Source organism: Dioscorea cayenensis, chromosome 4 (assembly GCF_009730915.1).
Source record: "Dioscorea cayenensis subsp. rotundata cultivar TDr96_F1 chromosome 4, TDr96_F1_v2_PseudoChromosome.rev07_lg8_w22 25.fasta, whole genome shotgun sequence".
NCBI classification, from domain to species: domain Eukaryota; kingdom Viridiplantae; phylum Streptophyta; class Magnoliopsida; order Dioscoreales; family Dioscoreaceae; genus Dioscorea; species Dioscorea cayenensis.
In genome coordinates this window covers 19,455,934-19,475,090 of record NC_052474.1, presented here as the reverse complement: position 1 = coordinate 19,475,090, position 19,157 = coordinate 19,455,934, and the positions used below count along the sequence as shown (strand labels likewise).

General features: G+C 35.4%; 2 protein-coding genes and 1 pseudogene across 2 annotated transcripts; 2 read left to right on the top strand and 1 right to left on the bottom strand.

The window, feature by feature from the left end:
* The first annotated feature begins 804 nt into the window (after nucleotides 1–804).
* On the top strand, nucleotides 805–10,942 carry LOC120258413 (beta-galactosidase 3). Its single transcript, XM_039265807.1, has 19 exons — nucleotides 805–992; nucleotides 1,068–1,163; nucleotides 1,245–1,357; nucleotides 1,442–1,508; nucleotides 1,595–1,687; nucleotides 2,349–2,492; nucleotides 2,716–2,804; nucleotides 3,378–3,483; nucleotides 3,635–3,722; nucleotides 3,873–3,991; nucleotides 4,384–4,548; nucleotides 5,397–5,605; nucleotides 6,324–6,433; nucleotides 6,962–7,071; nucleotides 7,667–7,774; nucleotides 8,308–8,418; nucleotides 8,842–9,050; nucleotides 9,494–9,830; nucleotides 10,484–10,942. Exons 1-19 carry the CDS (start codon nucleotides 825–827, stop codon nucleotides 10,595–10,597), a joined length of 2,556 nt encoding a protein of 851 aa, XP_039121741.1. The 5' UTR covers nucleotides 805–824; the 3' UTR covers nucleotides 10,598–10,942.
* A 2,488-nt stretch (nucleotides 10,943–13,430) lies between these two features.
* Nucleotides 13,431–15,480, top strand: LOC120258017 (annotated as a pseudogene).
* Nucleotides 15,481–16,397: 917 nt separating this feature from the next.
* Nucleotides 16,398–17,659, bottom strand: LOC120257967 (NAC domain-containing protein 2-like). The gene is made up of 3 exons (XM_039265280.1): nucleotides 17,476–17,659; nucleotides 17,101–17,375; nucleotides 16,398–16,994 (listed from the first exon to the last, which is right to left on the bottom strand). Exons 1-3 carry the CDS (start codon nucleotides 17,636–17,638, stop codon nucleotides 16,569–16,571), a joined length of 864 nt encoding a protein of 287 aa, XP_039121214.1. The 5' UTR covers nucleotides 17,639–17,659; the 3' UTR covers nucleotides 16,398–16,568.
* Between the last annotated feature and the right edge of the window lie 1,498 nt (nucleotides 17,660–19,157).

The following is a 19,157-nucleotide window of genomic DNA, read 5'->3' as shown; positions in this document are numbered from 1 at the left end:
TTATGTGGGGCTTTGCATGTGCTTCTTAATCTAATGCATGTGGAATTGTCTATGATCTTGCCCTTAGATTTTTTCCCCTCATAGTTTTGTTAATAAATTGATAAATTTATAAAAAAAAAAATTTAATTGGAAAGATTAAGTTCTAAACCAAATAATGCCATGAATCTAAACCAAATAATGCCATGAATTATTTCAACCACTGCCTTTAATTAATCAAATCAATACTATAACTTTTAATTAATACTTAAATTTATATCAACATATTCCTATTTATGACTTTATATATTTTTTAAAACTCTTAAAAATTCAATGTGGGAAAATAAGTTAATTTTTTTTTTGAATTTTTAATCTCAAATTAATTAAAATTAGTTAATAATTAAAAAAAAAATCAAAGCCCAAGCCCTGGCCCGGTTTCTAAAGCAGGCAAAGCCCAACTGGCACCGACTTGTCCATGGCCCATGGTCTTAATTACACCCAACCCAAACCTCGAACGAGTCATAACCCACCAAAATCCTCCATTTTGCCAAAATCCCGTGGGTCCCACTCTCCCCATCCGCTGTCTTCCCCCAAACACCATCACATCTCCACGAAAAGACGTGTCTTTTTCTAAAGCTCTCCATCCAATCAAAATGTGACACGCCATCCTCTAGGAAACCAACTCAATTACAGCTGGCAACACAGTATTGTGCCACGTAATCATCTAAAAACCTGGAAAACAGCATTATCACAGCTGGCAACATCTCACGTGACCCATCTCTTTCTATAAATAGCGTCTGAAAGCGTACGTCAGTGAGAGCTCTGAGCTCTGAGCTTGAGCGTCATCAATGGCGATGAGCTCCTCCTCTCTCTTGATCTTCTTCTCCTTGTTGTGCTTCTCCATCTCGTCGGCGTTGGCGGCCAATGTCACCTATGACCATCGTTCCCTCATCATCGATGGCCGGCGACGGCTCATCATCTCCACTTCCATTCACTACCCCCGCAGCGTCCCCGAAGTAAGCTTGCTTTCGCTTTTTATCTTCTTTGCTGATGGTTTTCGAGATTGATGTTGTTGAAATCTGTGATCCTAGATGTGGCCTCGCCTCGTGGCCATGGCCAAGGACGGCGGCGCTGATGCCATTGAAACGTATGTCTTCTGGAACGGCCATGAACCCTCCCCTGGCAATGTGAGGAAACCCTACATTTTGTTCTTGTTTGCCCTTTTGTTGTTGGTTTTGACGCTCTTGTTGGCATTGCTGGGAATGTAGTATTATTTTGAGGATCGGTTCGATTTGGTGAAATTTGTGGAGATTGTTCGCGATGCCGGCATGTATCTCCTACTCCGCATTGGGCCTTTCGTCGCCGCTGAGTGGAATTTCGGGTCTGTCTCTTTTGTTTTCTTTGATTGTTATGATGTGATTCTTTGAAGTTAGAACGTAATTTGAGTTTATTGTGGGGGCTGAAGAGGAGTGCCTGTTTGGTTGCATTATGTGCCTGGCACGGTGTTCCGAACGGACAATAAGAACTTCAAGGTATGAGGATTCTTTCAATGCTGTTATGGTAGTTATGTTATATGATTTGTAAGCTTGACGAGTGGAAAGACTGTTTTTGAATGCAGTTTTATATGGAGAAGTTCTTGACGCTCATTGTGGACATGATGAAGCAGCGGAGGTTCTTTGCTTCTCAGGGAGGACCAATCATCCTCTCTCAGGCAAGTGCTTTTAATGAACTTCAGTACTTGATTCTTCTAGCTATGTGTTGATTATGCTTGTCTGATAATTACATGAACATTTAAATGCAGAAAACATGTTTCAATTCCTGCCAATGATTGTTAATAAGAATAATTTGCAGATATTTTTTGTTTGTTGGGTGCTCTAAGCCAATCGGAAAGGGGATTTCCCTTATCTCTTGCCAGTACAGTATCTAGGTTCCTCCTGATGATTATCAACAAAAATGGCAGACAGTAATCGTTCAGATTGTAGTGTTGTTCTGCTTATTGACAGTTTTATGTTTCAATGGTGGAAGAAAAATGATGGCTAATTTATAAGGGATTATTTGTCCATATGAAAGAAATAAGTTGGGTTAGTTTGTGCCATGTTATCCTTGGTGTTGTACTATTGAATATCAGTATATTTAATATAGCCAGTGTTAATGCTTCCTTCATAACTTTTTCCTGGCACAAAGAAGAGAAAAATATTCAATGCTTGGAAACAATGGTCTCTACTTTTGCTTGAGTTGCATGTATCTACCATCATGTATTGTCCAACTAGCTAAGCATTCTTTGCACCATCAATTAGGCAAAAAGGATTTCCATTTGTGAAATTTGAGGATTATTAAGTCATTGGTTCATGTATCTGTTTGTGTGGTTGCAGGTTGAGAATGAATATGGAGATATTGAGACTGTATATGGAGAGGGGGGAAAGCCATATGCTATGTGGGCTGCTAATATGGCTCTTTCCAAGAATATTGGTGTACCTTGGATAATGTGCCAACAATATGATGCTCCTGGCCCTGTTGTAAGTTATAATGCTGTTATTGTTAAAATATCATTCTTATGATTAAGGTTTTTGGAATTTAGAATTATATAATCAAATTTGAGAAAATGTAAACCTTATTTTGTTTCCTTTCTCATGGTCGACTTTACAAATATGATTGAATACTCACCTTACTCAATTATATGTCATTAGCCAAACAGCAAATTCAGGGCGTAATATATATAAATCTTTTTTTTATTTGCAGATCAACACATGCAATTCATTTTACTGCGATCAGTTTACACCAAATTCTTTGGACAAGCCAAAAATTTGGACTGAGAACTGGCCTGGATGGTAATTGTATAATGAGCATGATCATAGTTCTTTTGTTGCTAAATCTATCTTGTTTATCTGTTCCCAATATTGATCAGTGAGTATAGTGTACTGGCTCAAAATTGATATGATGGACTTCCCATTTGACACTTCTCATATGTGAAGTAAAACTTCCCTTGGTGTCTCACTTCTATGAGGAGACTTGTTTTGGTCCTTTTTGTTGAAAAGTGATGACTTAGATTGAATTTATAGACTCATAAATCTTTGCTGCTGGCATTTTTCATCCAAGTGACCTCCTCAAGAAACTTGATAATTCTGTTAGCATCATAGGTCAAACTTGAGTTATCAATGATTGAACATAGCTTTCTAGGGCTAGGAAAGTGTCTGGTGCTCATACAGAATGGAAGAAAAATATGCTTTTTTATTTTATAGTATTATGATATTGGTGTTGCTTCATCATATTGGTTTCATACTGGATGTGTTTCTGGCTCCACATTTACTGTTAGATACTCTTAGTCAACTTGTTTGGTAGTTTGAAAATGCTTTACCAAAATTGGTGCAATTATATTTTTTCTTTGTTCATTCCCAAGCCAGGTTCAAAACTTTTGGTTCAAGAAATCCTCATAGGCCGCCAGAAGATATTGCCTTTGCAGTTGCACGGTTTTTTCAGAAAGGTGGAAGCCTTCAAAATTATTACATGGTATGTACTTAATTGATATACCCCCCCGCAACAAGCTGTTTATTATAATTATGATTACTTTTTTGGGGGCTTTATGTATCCACCTATAATTCCCTCATTATTAACATAAATCAAAATGGTTGTTCCCATGTCTTTGTTTTCATTATTATAGTATCATGGAGGAACAAACTTTGGTCGCACCTCTGGAGGACCATTCATCACAACAAGCTATGATTATGATGCACCAATTGATGAATATGGTATGTATCTTCTTTTGTGGATTATAAATTTGGAAATTTTGTGTATGCTACTGGTAGATGGTTAGACTTTTATGTGAGATGTCCTATTTGATTGTGAAGTATTGCTGTTTCTCATGTGTTTAGTTTCAATCAAATTTGAATGGTTTGCAGGATTGGCAAGGCTTCCAAAATGGGCACACCTGAAGGAACTCCACAAGTCTATAAAATTATGTGAGAGCACAATGCTCTTTGGCATGTCAACACTTCTCCATCTCGGTCATCAGCAAGAGGTGGGATACTAATTGAAAAATCTAAGATCAGTTCCTTTGCTTTAGCATTTATACGACATCTGATATTACCATCTATCTTGATATGGATGAAATTCTGTTGGTGTGAGTGAGTAAGCCAATTATGACAACCATCATATAATCAATATAAGATGCAAAATAGAAAGCTTTGAAGTCAACTTATGAGTGATGGCACTTATTAAGTAAATATTACATCCGACAATCTGAAGATGCTTTTACCTTACAAAAATAGATCCTGCTAATGTGACTGAAAGGTATACTGTTATTCTCTGAGTACATTTTTTGAACTAGAATTAAATATTTATTATTTCTTGTTCAATACTTCAATATCCACAATTGTATGTATTAACCTTCATAGAATTCTCCATATGCAGGCTAATGTTTATACAGATTCTTCTGGAAATTGTGTTGCATTCCTTGCTAATATTGATGAAGTAAATGATAAACTGGTAGATTTCCAGAATAGGTCGTATCATCTTCCAGCTTGGTCTGTTAGTATTCTGCCTGATTGCAAAAATGAGGCATTCAACACTGCAAAGGTGATTGTATCTCTTCTTGTGCTTGTCATCTTTTGATACATAAGCATCGAATGAGTTTTTTCAACTGACAAAATATTTCATCATTTCACAAGCATATGCCATGTTGATTGGATTACATAGATAGTTGGACAAGGGCAAGATATTTTAAAAAATTTGAGGATATTCCTTATTCTACAGTTCCTTTTGTAATCGGGCATTGAAAGAATTACTATTCAAAACCTATGACACATAATGTTGGCATTGTTCTAAATTGTAATTTTGACTCTCAAGTTTCTGAGTATGCATTGATCCTGGGAGCAATGTACTCTCAGTTTTTAACTGTAATGACATTCACAATTGACCTCTGCAAATACCAAATTAATTCTGACACTGGAATCAGATACTCTTAAGGTGTTAGTTGTTATTCACATCAATGAGACCACAATCTTTGTAGCTTTCAGTAACTCATGTCCTTGATCCCTATGTTTAAGTTTTTCCTCTGTTTGTAAACTTTAATTCTTGATGCATGTAGTTGATGACATGTACAATATTTTCCTACATGTGAGATCAATGACTATGGTTAGATGTATTAAGATGGTTTATATTGTTTGTACAATGGTTCACTGCTTTCTGTTAAATATAACAGATGTACATCACGTAATTGATCTCTCCACTGACTGTTGAACTTTAAATGAATTCCCATGCATGTTTGCCATATATCTAAATCTTACCGTCGAATGTGCGGTGATAAGTATCTGACTGCTTTCCAGTAAAACTGACATCTAACCCATTTCATTTATCTTATTGTAATTCATAATTGTTTTTGACATTATTTTTTTTTCCTGAAAACTGAAACATAAATTTCCCAGATACGATCTCAAACTTCTATGGTAGATATGGTACCTGAAAATTTGCAAGCAACAATGAAATCTCCAAGTAAATTTTCTGGAGACCTTCGGTGGGATATATTCATGGAGAAGGCTGGGATATGGGAAGAGCCTGACTTTGTAAAGGAAACTCTTGTAGATCATATCAACACAACAAAAGATTCCACAGATTATCTGTGGTATACAACTAGGTCAGTCTTGCTGCAAGCAAGCTATAGATGTCTTTTATTGTCTTACATTGGTAAACTTCCTTCAATCTCAAGATTATTTTTTCATAACTCAGCATGTTCAGCTTTTTCTTCTGATAGCTTTGTTGCTAGATATCATTACACACACTATTCCAAAGGCCTTATGTTAACCTAAGTCAATATCAAAATGGATGCCTTGTTTTACATGTACTCATATATGTATACATATACATATATATGGTCTATGGAGGGGTTCTCCAGGTAAATTGAATAGTCTTATTCTTGTTTGAGAATCTTTACTCAGCCGCCATAGATGTTGGACCTCTTGTTCTAAACTTTTGAATGCTGGACCCTGTCTTTGGAATCCTAGAACATGTTGAGAATTCAAGGATTCCATTTCTCATTTAAGTATGTTGTTTAAATCCTTAATAATGTGCCTCCTTTTGTTTGATGTCTTTCAGTTTACCACAACTGCTCTGTTTCAACACCCTTGACTTTAAGTTAGATTGAATATGGTTTTCAATTTTTAAAGAGTTAACAATGTGATGGTTCTAGCACATATGGTTGAAACTATATTTGCTAGCTGAGAAGCCTGAGTTAACCATATGTGTTAAGTAAAACAATTCAATTTATGAATTTCAAAGAAAGGAACTTTGATGATATGCAAATGTGTTGATTTAATTGTGCATTTACAGAATTTTTTTTTTTTTTGAAACTGCAGTTTGCATGTGGATGAGCGTGAAGATTTCTTATACGCTGGAAGCAAAGGAAGACTTATACTTGAATCAAAGGGCCATGCTGTCCATGCATTTATAAATCAGGAGCTTCAAGGTTTTTATCTGACTTTATCTTCAGATACTATGATGAACTTTTTGTGGTTTGTTACCTTTGCAGTAGTGAACTACTGGAATCTAATGCCATAAGCTTTTCCTTGGCATCATGACTGAACATATTTATCATATCTTAGAACTTTTTGAACTAATAGTTTGGTAACAAGATAAAACAGGATAGTGGCTAATTGATGCTTTCTGCAGAATGTTTTATATTATGTAATGCAACCGTAAAATTTTATTTTGACATTCTACAAATTTATCAAATCCATGAAGGATGACTGCCTGTGAACTTGTTTCATTGTGCATGCTACATTTATCTGTCAAGAAGCTAATGGTAAGCCCATGAATATCCATCTCAGGCATAAATAAACTTCAATGAACACAATGACTAGGAACATAATCTTTCATAAATAAACAGTCACCAAAAACTCTGTCGTGTATTACATGCAATTCTCTAAAGGTTTTTGCCAAAAGACAAGGAAGATTGACAAAATACTGACAAAAAGATATTTCTAATATTTTATAGGCAGTGCATCCGGAAATGGTACAGTGTCACCTTTCAAGCTTGAAACTCCTATTACTCTGAAGGCAGGGAAGAATGAGATTGCTCTTCTAAGCATGACTGTTGGCTTGCAAGTATGTACCTGCTAAACTATAATGTGAATTGCAGTTTACTTTAATCTTGCCAATAATTCTTATCCTTTTTCTTCCTTTAAGGATGATTAGCAAGAAAGTTTGGATATGGACATAAAAAAATTAGTAATTCTCAAATAAATGTTGCCTCTATGAGCAGCTAGCCATTACTTTCTTTGTTATTGGAACTTATTTACTTTGTAGTAAAAATAACATATGTATCATAATAATGTTGTCCCTTGAGGAAATTTACTTTGTTAATGAGTTAGAAAAAAAAACTGAATTCTTAATCCACTAACTCTATAAAGTCTTCCAAGACATATGTCTATATAGGCGAGAAGCCTAATAAGATAAACACTAATAAAATATCTAACTAACTAAATGAGGATAATATGAATCAAACTAGAACTAGGATAAGGTCAACTAAACTTGGATGATCACAAGCTATGATCTCTTGATTTTAGTCATATGCATCAAATGTTCAATAATTTCCAGTATATTATTTGCACTATCAACCAACTTGGATCATTTTCTCCTTGAAGCATGGCAGTTCCATTACGTCGCTGAGCTTTTCACTCTGCTCTCTTGTTCTTGTTAGAATGCAGGGCCATTTTTTGAGTGGGTTGGTGCAGGGTTGACCAGCGTGAAGATATCTGGATTCAGAAATGGAACTGTGGACTTAACTTCGGCCGTGTGGTCTTATAAGGTATCAGATTCTATATTATAGAAAGAGAAAATTTTCCGAAGATTGGAGTTATTGTTAGATATTGTTTGTATGATATGTGTATTTACATGAATTATGTTTATTCCTTTATGAGCCTGTCCTATCAATTCTCGGTTTTGATTCTGAATTCATGTTTATGACAAAGAGGATAATACATTCTTGTATATTTTCCCAACAAGTGAACAGGATATAATACTGTATGTAATCTTATGTTATTTTTTTTTATATTGAGAGTTGTTGTCTTTGTTGTCTTTATATATATCCTAATAATAGAATTCCATGTTCGTGCAAACTCATATTCATTGACAATGTCCCTTGCTGCATAATTCACTACTGCTTAAGCCATATTTTTCTTAACCAATTGTTTAAATCATCTCATTTGCACTGTACTAATAAATTTGAGGCCTTCACGCTATATTTGCAAAATGTCAGTTGTTTTAGCAAGTTTTTCTCCAGAAAATGAATGTTGGACTGTGTGAATAAGCATCATTTGCCTTATTTTGTTTTCATGGCAGGTTGGGCTGGAAGGGGAGCATAAAGGTGTTTATAATATAGATGGTAGTAGCAAGGTGAAGTGGATATCCATGTCAGAGCCTCCAAGATATAAACCCCTAACATGGTACAAGGTATTTTTTTTATCACCTCTCATCACTAATTAAGCTTGTGATTAAGGTAAGCTTTAAGTAGAGATATACATTAATTATGATCGAACAAAAGAAGCATGTATTAAATTTCCTGTGAACTAGTAATATTGAAAATCTGTAATTTCTAAGAGCAGAGTATATGGTTGAGTCCAAAAAAATATCAACTTCCTGCTAAATTTTCTAAGATGTTAGTAAGTTAATTATTAAGCTAATAATTCCTGTATTATAATTCTTTGTAATACAGTAACTTAGTAGTTCATGAATTTATTCATACAGTGTTCCATTCAACACAACTTTGTATACTATCAAATTCATTGCTGCTGTTATATATGATACATTATCAGCTCAACATTCATTGCTTTCAAAATATTTGAAGAAAATCACGCAAGTGCTTGAACTTGGCAGACAGTTATAGATGCACCAAAGGGAGCTGAGCCAGTAGGACTTGATATGAACCATATGGGGAAAGGCCAAGCATGGCTAAATGGAAAAGCTATTGGAAGATATTGGCCAAGGAAAGGTCCTAGGCATGGTTGCCCTGCAAGTTGTAATTATAGAGGCAAGTTTTTTCCTGACAAATGCAACAATGGATGCGGAGAACCAACTCAGAGATGGTAAGTTTACTGCCCACAAGAAAATAAATGGTAATTTTGATTTCATATTAATGATATTTCCCAATTTCTTTCATCAGCTAATTTATTTCTAGGAAACTTTTGATATCTACCTGAGTTTTGCCCTGTCTATTGCGATTTTATAAATGTATGTTCATTTGGGCAAGCTGAGACATTTCTATTTCTTTTACCAGACTGGTTTTCACATTCATCTTTGTTCTCTAAGAATTTTCCTTTCTCATTTCCAATACTTTGTTTAGCCTTCTCACTTCTGTCTTCCCTGGTTAAAACCAAGAAAGTATGTCCTTTATCACAACGACACACATTGTGGAAATTAACCCTGAGACTGTGACATTTACCCAATTAGATGTTAATCATCTTTGTGGGAGGTGGCCGCATGCCTTACCTCATATGATTATATATGGTTTTATTTTGTCTTGATTCAGGTACCATGTCCCACGTTCTTGGTTTCAGCCATCTGGCAATATTCTTGTGATTTTTGAGGAGAAGGGTGGAGATCCAACTAAGATTGCTCTTTCAAGACGCCGTGTTACTGGAGTTTGTGGCCTTGTATCGGAGAATTACCCATCTATAGACCTGGAAAGCTGGGATAGAGGAGTGAAATTTGAAGATGGAACTAAAGCTAGTATTCACTTGAAGTGCCCTGAGAGGACCCAAATATCATCTGTGAGATTTGCCAGCTTTGGTAATCCAAGTGGAATTTGTGGATCCTACATCCAAGGGTCATGCCATTATCCACATTCAGCTTCAGTTGTTGAGAAGGTAACACGCTAACACTAGGCATCTTTGATTACTGTCCTTCAGAATTGTGAAATTAGCATTTATGCGCTATAAACTTGCTTGACACCATCTTAATTAACAGCATATGATCACCACTTGGCCAAACTAATACTTTCTTATTTATCACTGACAAAGGACTATAGCTTTTCTTGGCACTAGCGTAAAAAATTCTACACTGAGGACAAAGTTCAATCTATTCCTTTAGGAATCAGCTTTACAAAGTGCTATAAAGATGAAAATCTCTGTCAAGAAATTTCTCATCAGAAATTGGCTATTAGCGTATAAAAAAATGTCTCCATATTTCTGTTCGGATGCTTTAGGATTTATCCCATTTTGCTTTACTTTGACCTTTCTACTATTTATCGGATTCGGTAGTCCCTCAGGGCAAGATGACTAGTTAAATGCTAGGACAAAATATCTTTGTGGAATTTCCATGTTATTCATGTAAATTCTGTACATCAAAGTATAAAAAGCATGGGAGACAAAGAAGTTTAGAAAATGATGGCCAACAATTTCATCCACTGTGATCTGAATAGAAAATGTATATATATGCATGGAGATGGATCCTATTTACCATCTTCTTCGCCCTTTTGCAATTACATAATGGGTTTTATTATTTGCTATGGTTATTGCAGGCATGTCTAAACAAGAATGAATGTGTTGTCTCATTGTCTGAAGCCAAATTCGTTACGACAGAGTTATGTGATGGAGTGACCAAAACACTTGCTATTGAGGCTGCATGTGACTAATAGATTCTTCTGGGATATGACCTCAGAATTCCAGAGTTTTGCTAATTGAAGGCTATCTCAACTTACTTCTATGTGTCCTTTATCATTTTTATACATGGCATGAGTAAACCGACCTAAAAAGTTGGCACAGAGGTTTCCTTTCCTGCAAAGCTGATGGAAGGTTATGCCACATTCTCTATATATCCTTGTTGTGTTTTATATACTTCTCTTGGTTAAACATCAAGGAAAAAGATAACTTGAAATATGTAGGTCTTTTTGACCTCCATCAATTGGATCATTCAATTCCATGCCTTCTCAATTGAAGGTGTATTTATGATCTTAAATAATATTCCACTTCTAGTGTAACTTACCCTGTTGTGTTTGACTATGAGTAATTAGTGAATCTGGTTTGAGGGTGAAGAAATATACAGTTAGAGAATTCAAACTAGAATTCAACTTTGTGTGTACGTCATTAATCTTTGGTAACGAGTTCTAGAATAAAATGTCAATGGAAATGGACAGAGTTTTGTGAGACACAGCATGCTATGCTGATGTGAATTGTTGCCCTAGTACAGCCTAATTTTATTAGCCCACCAATTCCTTCAACATCACCATGAAATCATTTTGTTTTCTTCTGAGTGAATTATCACATCAGAGTCTGAGCAAATATAGTCCACCTGCCAATGACTGCTTTAGAGTCTCAGACGAAAGATATATTGATGAATTGCAAATCAAAGTTTTTGTTTCTCTATACTTATTACAAATTAGAATCAATATTTTTTACAGTTTTTAGTCATTCTTTCAAGATTTTATGGAATCATTGCTACTGTTACTTATTTTTTTTTTTATTAACTTGTTTTTATCTTTCTTCTTTGTCTGAATGGTTGTTATACTTGTTAAGTATGACTTTTCAACTAATTAGCAACATTTTTTTGTTCTGCAAACTGTAGTATCATTGATAATCATCTATGTATTGTGGAGGTTATGTAATCACTGTCATTACTCTCTTCTTAAGTCTATAGTCATGCAAGCAAAAACACACATCTAATTAAGAGTTTGTGAGAATTAGATTATTGATGCAACTCTTGTTGCAACAGTTGTTCTACTAGTTTTAGAAAGTGCCGCATAATATGACATTATTGCAATAGCTGCAGTGCCATTGATATTATGTATATTGAGGAGATTATGTCAACAAACTGTCACCATTCTAGTCTTAATCAATCAATATTTATTCATGTTGAAACAAATATCTAATTAAGAATTCATTTCGAATTACAGTATTGATACTTGCTTTTTTGGCAACTATAGTTGTAGAAAAGTGATGAATAGTATAACTTTGGTATTCTGGGTGTGGTATCCTTGGTGGAATCTGATATCATTAAGAAATTAGTGGCAAACCTTTTTGCTCAGAATACTAAAAGTTTTTTAGTGGATATTTTTTCTTTATACATCACATCAATAGGGTCCCAGTTTCTTTCTCATTCCTATGTCTTAAATACCTCACATTTTTTTGTCAAACTTGTAATCAAAGTTCTTTGTGCTTCCTATTTGCATCTGTTTGATTCTTGTGTGCTCAGATCCTATCACTTGGATAAAATGAGATTTAGTTTTGGCTGGTTTGAGGTTAAATGTTCTCATTAGCTGGGCATATAATCTCATAATTCTAGGACTCATTCAACTACATCATAGTTTCTTTATTCAGTTCTCAATTGCTGGAACCATATTCATTAGCTTTGTGGCTGTATGCTGTCAATCTAGGTATGAGAAATTGTCTAACAAAAACACATGTCTTGCTCTAAGGCACCCATAGAGTTAGAAGGTAAAACTCTAAACACCATTTGGCCTACTTCCAAACCCTCCATGTCACAAAAGCACTGAAGACAGTGAGGTTTAGACTAGTTCAACCCTGTAAATATCACCCATTCATTATTCTTATGCTTTGAGAAAAGGACTCCTTTCTATAAGCCGGCCTTGCGCTTGCAAAAGAACTCCTTTATGTCTTATTCGCAATGTCAATATTGGTGAATTTTAAAGAATTTTTTTACTGCAGGTTAAACATGTTTTGCTGAAGGAATCATTTTACTAATTTTGCTCAACTGAACATTATTGTATCATATGTTAAATTAACTGTGAAGATGAAGTAATTAATGATTACTATTTCAGTTCATTTTTTTTGTCAGGTGGAGAGCTAAGCTTTTTTTCTTTTTCTTTTTGTCCTTTAAGGATAAGCATCTAATCTATTTTTAGCTCTAATTGCATCTGACATGGAAATTGATCATTTTCTTAGCTTACAAACTTATTAAAATTTATATCCTCTATTTGTCGGCTAAAGCGACTCATCAACCACACACGCACACACACACACACACAGAGTGTCCCCCACACTGGAGTTTGGCCATGAGATCAAGATCAATACCATCAGTACTATTTCAAGGTTAGTGCCTACATCCCATGTACATTATTGTCTCCACTTCTTGAACAATCAACAGGTACTTTGAGAAGCATGTACAGCGAGATATGGCACTTCCAATGGCAAAACAACTAAGATATGAATGTGAGATATCCATGAAATATGATAAGGTTCTTCTTCCTGACAAGCACTTGATTTCCAACCATATGATTTTAATTTCAGCATTTCATGGCCTTGATTGCCTTAATGAATGCTTCTGTTTCAGTTACTGTTGCAGTAATGCTTATAACAAATGCATGCCCTAACATCACCATTAATTTTTGACTTCATATATATCCTTCTTTTTTTACTCACAATTTTCTTTATTTGACAATTTGAAGAAAAACGAACAGAATAGATTATTAAATTTGGTATGATGTCACATCTCATTATGTCCTTGTTTCTTTCTATGTATTGTTGGTACTGTATGATAAGTAGCTTGGAAGAAGGTTTTTTTAAAAGATTTTTACTTAGTTTTACAACAAAGTTCATCATACTCAAAATCATTGACATTATACTAATGAATTCCTTACAAATTTGGGTCCCCCAAATAATAGCTTTATAAAGCCAATACATAGTCATCTAGCCTAATCTATCTTCAATAAGATTATTAGCATATCAAACAGAATGATCAATTATTAATTACTTTTAATAGTTTCTAATAAGAATCTTAAGGACCTTCCACCAACTCTTTCCTCCCTGTCCCTACTTAAATCAAAGTTAAATTAAACCCAATAAATAAATAAATAAATAACAAATAATTCAATTTCCCCATTCTTTCTTTTCCTTATTTACTCTAATAAAAGCACACTACTACACATCCGTTTCCATATCTTTTCATCTTCACTTCATCTCCTTTATATATCCATCTCTATTTGTCTCTTAATCTATTACCATGGCTAACCCTTCAGACTTCTACAAAGTACTAAACCTGTCAAAGGATGCATCTCTTCAAGACATCCGCAAATCCTACAAAGAACTTGTCAAGAAGTGGCATCCTGACAAACATCCCTCCTTCTTCCAAGCTTGAAGCTGAAGCTCGCTTCAAAGCCATCACTCAAGCCTATGAGGTCCCTTAAATTCACCATATATATATATATATATATATATATATATGGATATAGTGTTGTTGATTTTATTTTGATTATTATTATGCAGGCACTGCATGAGCAGGAATGCCAGAGCATGTTTGGAGTTAACGACGAGAAGCCGGAGATGCGGAGACAGTATCGGAATGAGGACTTGCCGCCATATGTAACGCCGAGAAGGGAATTCAAGAATATATACTATGCTAACATGGCTAGAAGCCCTGGTTATTCATCTTCTTTCTCCAACTCCCTTCGCCGCAAGCCACCTCCTATTGAACGGAAGCTTGAGTGCACCTTGGAAGAGCTCTGCCATGGCTGCCGGAAAGAGATCAAGTTCACTAGAGATGTTGTCACTAAAGCCGGGTACACTTATATACGTTCATTCATAGTTTTTAATCTCTCTTGATCATGTTAAAACTTGTTTTGATTCCCATTTATAAACACATATTTGGATCTGTATTGTTGGGAGATAAGGGATCTTTATTTATATAGCAAATTAACTTAGAGATTTTATCATTTTGGAAAGAAAATGAGAAATCAAGGATTATTTTCCTTCTTTTGGTAGATCACATGTACAAAGTTGTAGATGGAAAGGATTGTCAATTAAGTGGTCCTTTTTTCTTAAGTGGTAGGTTGAATGCATTGTCATTTGTTCTCTTTTGAATTATATTCATACATCATCTTCTTCTTAGGAAAGGACTTAATTTGAGTTCCATTTTTGTTTGAAATATATTTTATAGACATCAGTTTTGGTTTTGTCCTAATAATAATAGTACTAAACATGCATTATATTTTTAAACAAATCACAATCTTAATGTATTCTCAACCTAATGTTATTCTTAGATTGATAGTGAAAAAACAAGAGTCACAGACAATAAAAGTGAAGCCGGGATGGAAGAAGGGGACAAAGATTACATTCGAAGGGATGGGCGACGAGCGGCCGGGGTGCCTTCCGGCCGACGTGATCTACATGATCGCTGAGAAGGAGCACCAATGCTTCAAGAGAGTAGGCAATGACTTGGTACTCAAGGTTGAAGTTCCTCTTGTTAATGCACTCACTGGTTGGACATTTTCATTTAGACTCATTGGTGGTGAGAAGATGAGTTGCACCTTCAATGATGAAATTATTTATCCTGGTTATGAGAAAGTTATCACTGGCCAAGGCATGCCTTTGGCCAATGATAAGGGAATGAGAGGGGACTTGAGAATCAAATTCTGTATTATTTTCCCTGGGAATTTGAGTGATGAGCAAAGATCAGACATTGTGCAAGTTCTCAAGGATACCACTTAATAAAGTGGTATCCTTTTTTTTCCCATTTTGGAGTATATACTTTACAATAATACTTTCCTCCTTTCTTTGTTTATAATTTAGTCGAAATTAATTCATGATTTATTTAATTTTTTTAATCCTTAAAAAAGTTTAAAAAAATTAACTAGTTCAAAATAGTTAAAATAAGCCATAATTATTATTGTCATTAGATGAAAATATTAAAATTGTCTTTTATTTTATATTTTCCGTCTTTAATATAAAATCGGTCTTTATGATTATTATATTAGCACATTATTAGCACATTTTCATCTTTAGTATCTCAAACCCATTATAAAAGAAAAAAATAAAAAAATATATATAAAAATTAAAAAATGAATTTTATATTATAGAGAATAAAAAGGTGAAAAAACAAAATAAAAATATCATTTGATATTTTGGACTTTATTTTTACATATAGTCTTCTGTATATGCCCATATATTAGCTCTTTCCTTTTTTTTCTATCCCATAAAAAAAATGGGAAAGATAAAATGTTGTAGTGGACATATTACCTTATTGTGGTGTACCCAACTTTTTCAATATATATATATATATATAGTTTAAATGCTTTGGGTTTGCTCTTTTCTTTTTTTCTCAAAAATAGAAAAGGTAAATCATGTTGTAGTAGAAATATTATCTTATATTCTTTGTGTTTGAATCAGTACCTCCTACTCTATTTATTTTATTAAAGGTAAATGTTTCAAAAAAATATCTTTCCTTTTTTATGATATGAAGTACTCTTACATACGACAAATTGAAACCATTCTAATAAATTACTCATTAAAAGTATTTTGAATGCCATGAGATTTTAATGCCAGCAATTAATGCTGTTAATTAACCCCTTTTGACTGCTTTCTTTTAGCCGGCCATTTTTTTCTTTTGCTCTTATAAAACCTATTCATTATCCTTTTTTATTTCCTTGAAAAAAAAATAATTTCATGATTTTAAAAATTTTTCATATTAAATATATATATATATATATATATATATATATATAAATGCTTATTTATGAAAATAAGCAATTAATCCTCTAGAAAATGGAAACTCGAACTAAATCCGGTCTCATTGCCACCGAATCCGAATCCGAATCCGAAACCCGCCAAGCAGCTCGCCGGAGGTAACCCGAGTCGTAAAACCCGACCCGTTATCTAAAACGGCTTTTGTAAGTGCATGAAGATATCTTGGAGCGGATCCTTGAAAACGGGTTCCAAGTGAGGGAACCCGTTAAGAGTGGCATCCATGTAATTAAGTGGTATCTCAAGGGCTTTCTCCCAGTCTTCCCGCCACCTCGGCTGACTCTGGACTTCTCGATCGCACGTGAACTCGTTAGACGATATCACGTGCTCGGAGCAACTCGAGTCCGCGTGCAATCTCGGAAGCGATTCCGACGGATCCAAGCACATCAACTCCGACATCGGGTTCGGGTTCGGTCGCCGCACGTGCGGCCCGATCGTGTTCGGTCCAATCACGGGCTTCTGTTCAACAACTTCTCGGCCCTGTTTCGGCCCGGCCTGCTTCTCCCCAGCTCCTCCTCCTCTCTTGTTATATATCCTACACAGCACCCAGTCGTCCAACTGCATAACGCCACGTTGCAAATACACACTAATTTTAGTTTTTCAACCACACGTGTCAATCAATAAATGGATCATAATTCCGTGTTGCGTGTTTAGAATAACATACCCGTAAGCTGTTCTTCCGGCGAGGGGTTCGATCCACATTGGCGAGCCGGTACTCATGCATGATCCAATTGGTTTTGTCCCCTTTCGGAGCTTTGCCAGTATAAAAAACCAAAGCCTTTTTAATCCCAACCGGTTTAGGTGAACCGATCGGTTTATCCGCCCCGGTCGCCTTCCAATAACCCAACCCGGCCGCCCGGTTCGGTCTCGACCCATTCGGGTATTTACGATCCCGTGGCGAGAAGAAGTACCACTCTTTCTCTCCATACATCGCCATCCCTTCAAAATATATATATATATATATATATATATAATTTAATTATTATTTGTAATAAATAATTAAAAATAATAATAATGATATTTATAAATAATAACTGACCAGGGAGATCCCAGGGGTTGAATTTATAGAGATCGAGTTCGGTGATGATCGGCACCGAGATCGGCAACGAGGCACACTTACGGCATAAGTAGTGAATCACTAGCTCCTCGTCCGTTGGATGGAACCGGAATCCGGGAGGTAACTGTAAATCCCCACCGTTCATTTTGGGGAGGTGTTTGAGAGATTGAAGCTTTGAAACTTAGGAAAACGGAGAAGAAGGTGGGATTTATAGCATGCAGGGGAGGGGAAAGGGATAAAGGCACGTGTCGGTTAGTTAAGATGGCGGTGTGGAAAAGCACGCGCGTGTGGATGAAACTGCGCCGAAGCCAAGTTGACCACGGAGGTGAAATACGTGGAGAGAATCCGGTGGGTTGGATGACACGTGGCGGACGATAAAGATAGGTAGGTCCGTCATGGCTTACGTCATTGTTCTTGGAATGTAGCGCACGTGGGTAGAGTTTGGTGCGTGCGTGGATGACACGTGGACGGTGCGTGAGGTGACGTGTTTTGGAGGGGTTGTGGGACCCGGATTGATGGGGAATTAGAATGGGACGCGTGGCGTGTGTGTTTGGTGTTTGGTGTTTGGGATTAGGATGAGTGAAGAAGGTGTGTTGTGGTTGAGGATAAGAACTGTGGAGAAAGCATATGGGTTTAATTCCAATGGGATTGTTGTCACGTGCGTGATTGGTGTTTGACGTTGGATCGAAACAAAGAGATGCAATGCACTTAGTCTTAGATTTTTAAGGTTTTGAATTTTCTAATTTATGCGATCACATTGAGAGAAAAATCGTCCAGAATAAAAAAACGTATTTATAAAAATTATAAAAAAATTAAATGGAATGTACATTTACGAAAAATTTATGAGCTTTTTTAATTATTTGTTTTTCGCTGAGGGTATTGGGAACGGTTGATGAGTAAACATTTTAATCACTGAATTTTAATTTGTTTTAAAATATTTATTAAAATTATTAATTATTTTATTGGCAGGTCATCCGATAGATCATCATTTTCATTAGCTGATATGGAAGTTGAAAAAAATCCAATCAACGCACATGTGAAGGTTTTTACGTCAGTTAATGATAATACTAATTTATTAAGTGATCTGCTGATAAATTAATTAGTAACTTTAATGAGCATTTTAAAATAAATCAAAATACAGTGATTAAAATAATATTTAACTAAAATTTAGTGATTTATTTTTTTAAAAAAAAATTAACTAACTGATAACTCTGTAAAGATAAGTTTTTTTTTTCATTAGGACTAATTTTTATTTGTAAATTTATAATTTTTTATAAAAACTAAAAAGAAGTTCCAAAATTTTTGGGATAAAGCTTGACTTGGAGGCTCATCAAAGAAGACCGTTGAAAGGTGTGGGCTGCTGCAGGCGCATTTATTATTTAAAATTAGGGTTAATTTTTTTGAAGGTCACCCATCTTTCATCTTTTTGCAAATTGGTCACCCAGCTTTAATTTGAAGTTTTTTGGTCACTCAGTTTTGATTTTATCGCCGTGCGGTCACCGGTCTTTTAGCCCTTTACTTACGTGGGCTGCGGGAGAGGTGAGTCAGTCTGCTCGACCTGTTGGATGGCTTAATTTGGACACGCCCGCGTCAAGTGAAGCTCGCCCGGTGAGCGGCGCTGCGCCACGTCACTGTGAAGGGGCACCACGTCACCTCCTTCTTTC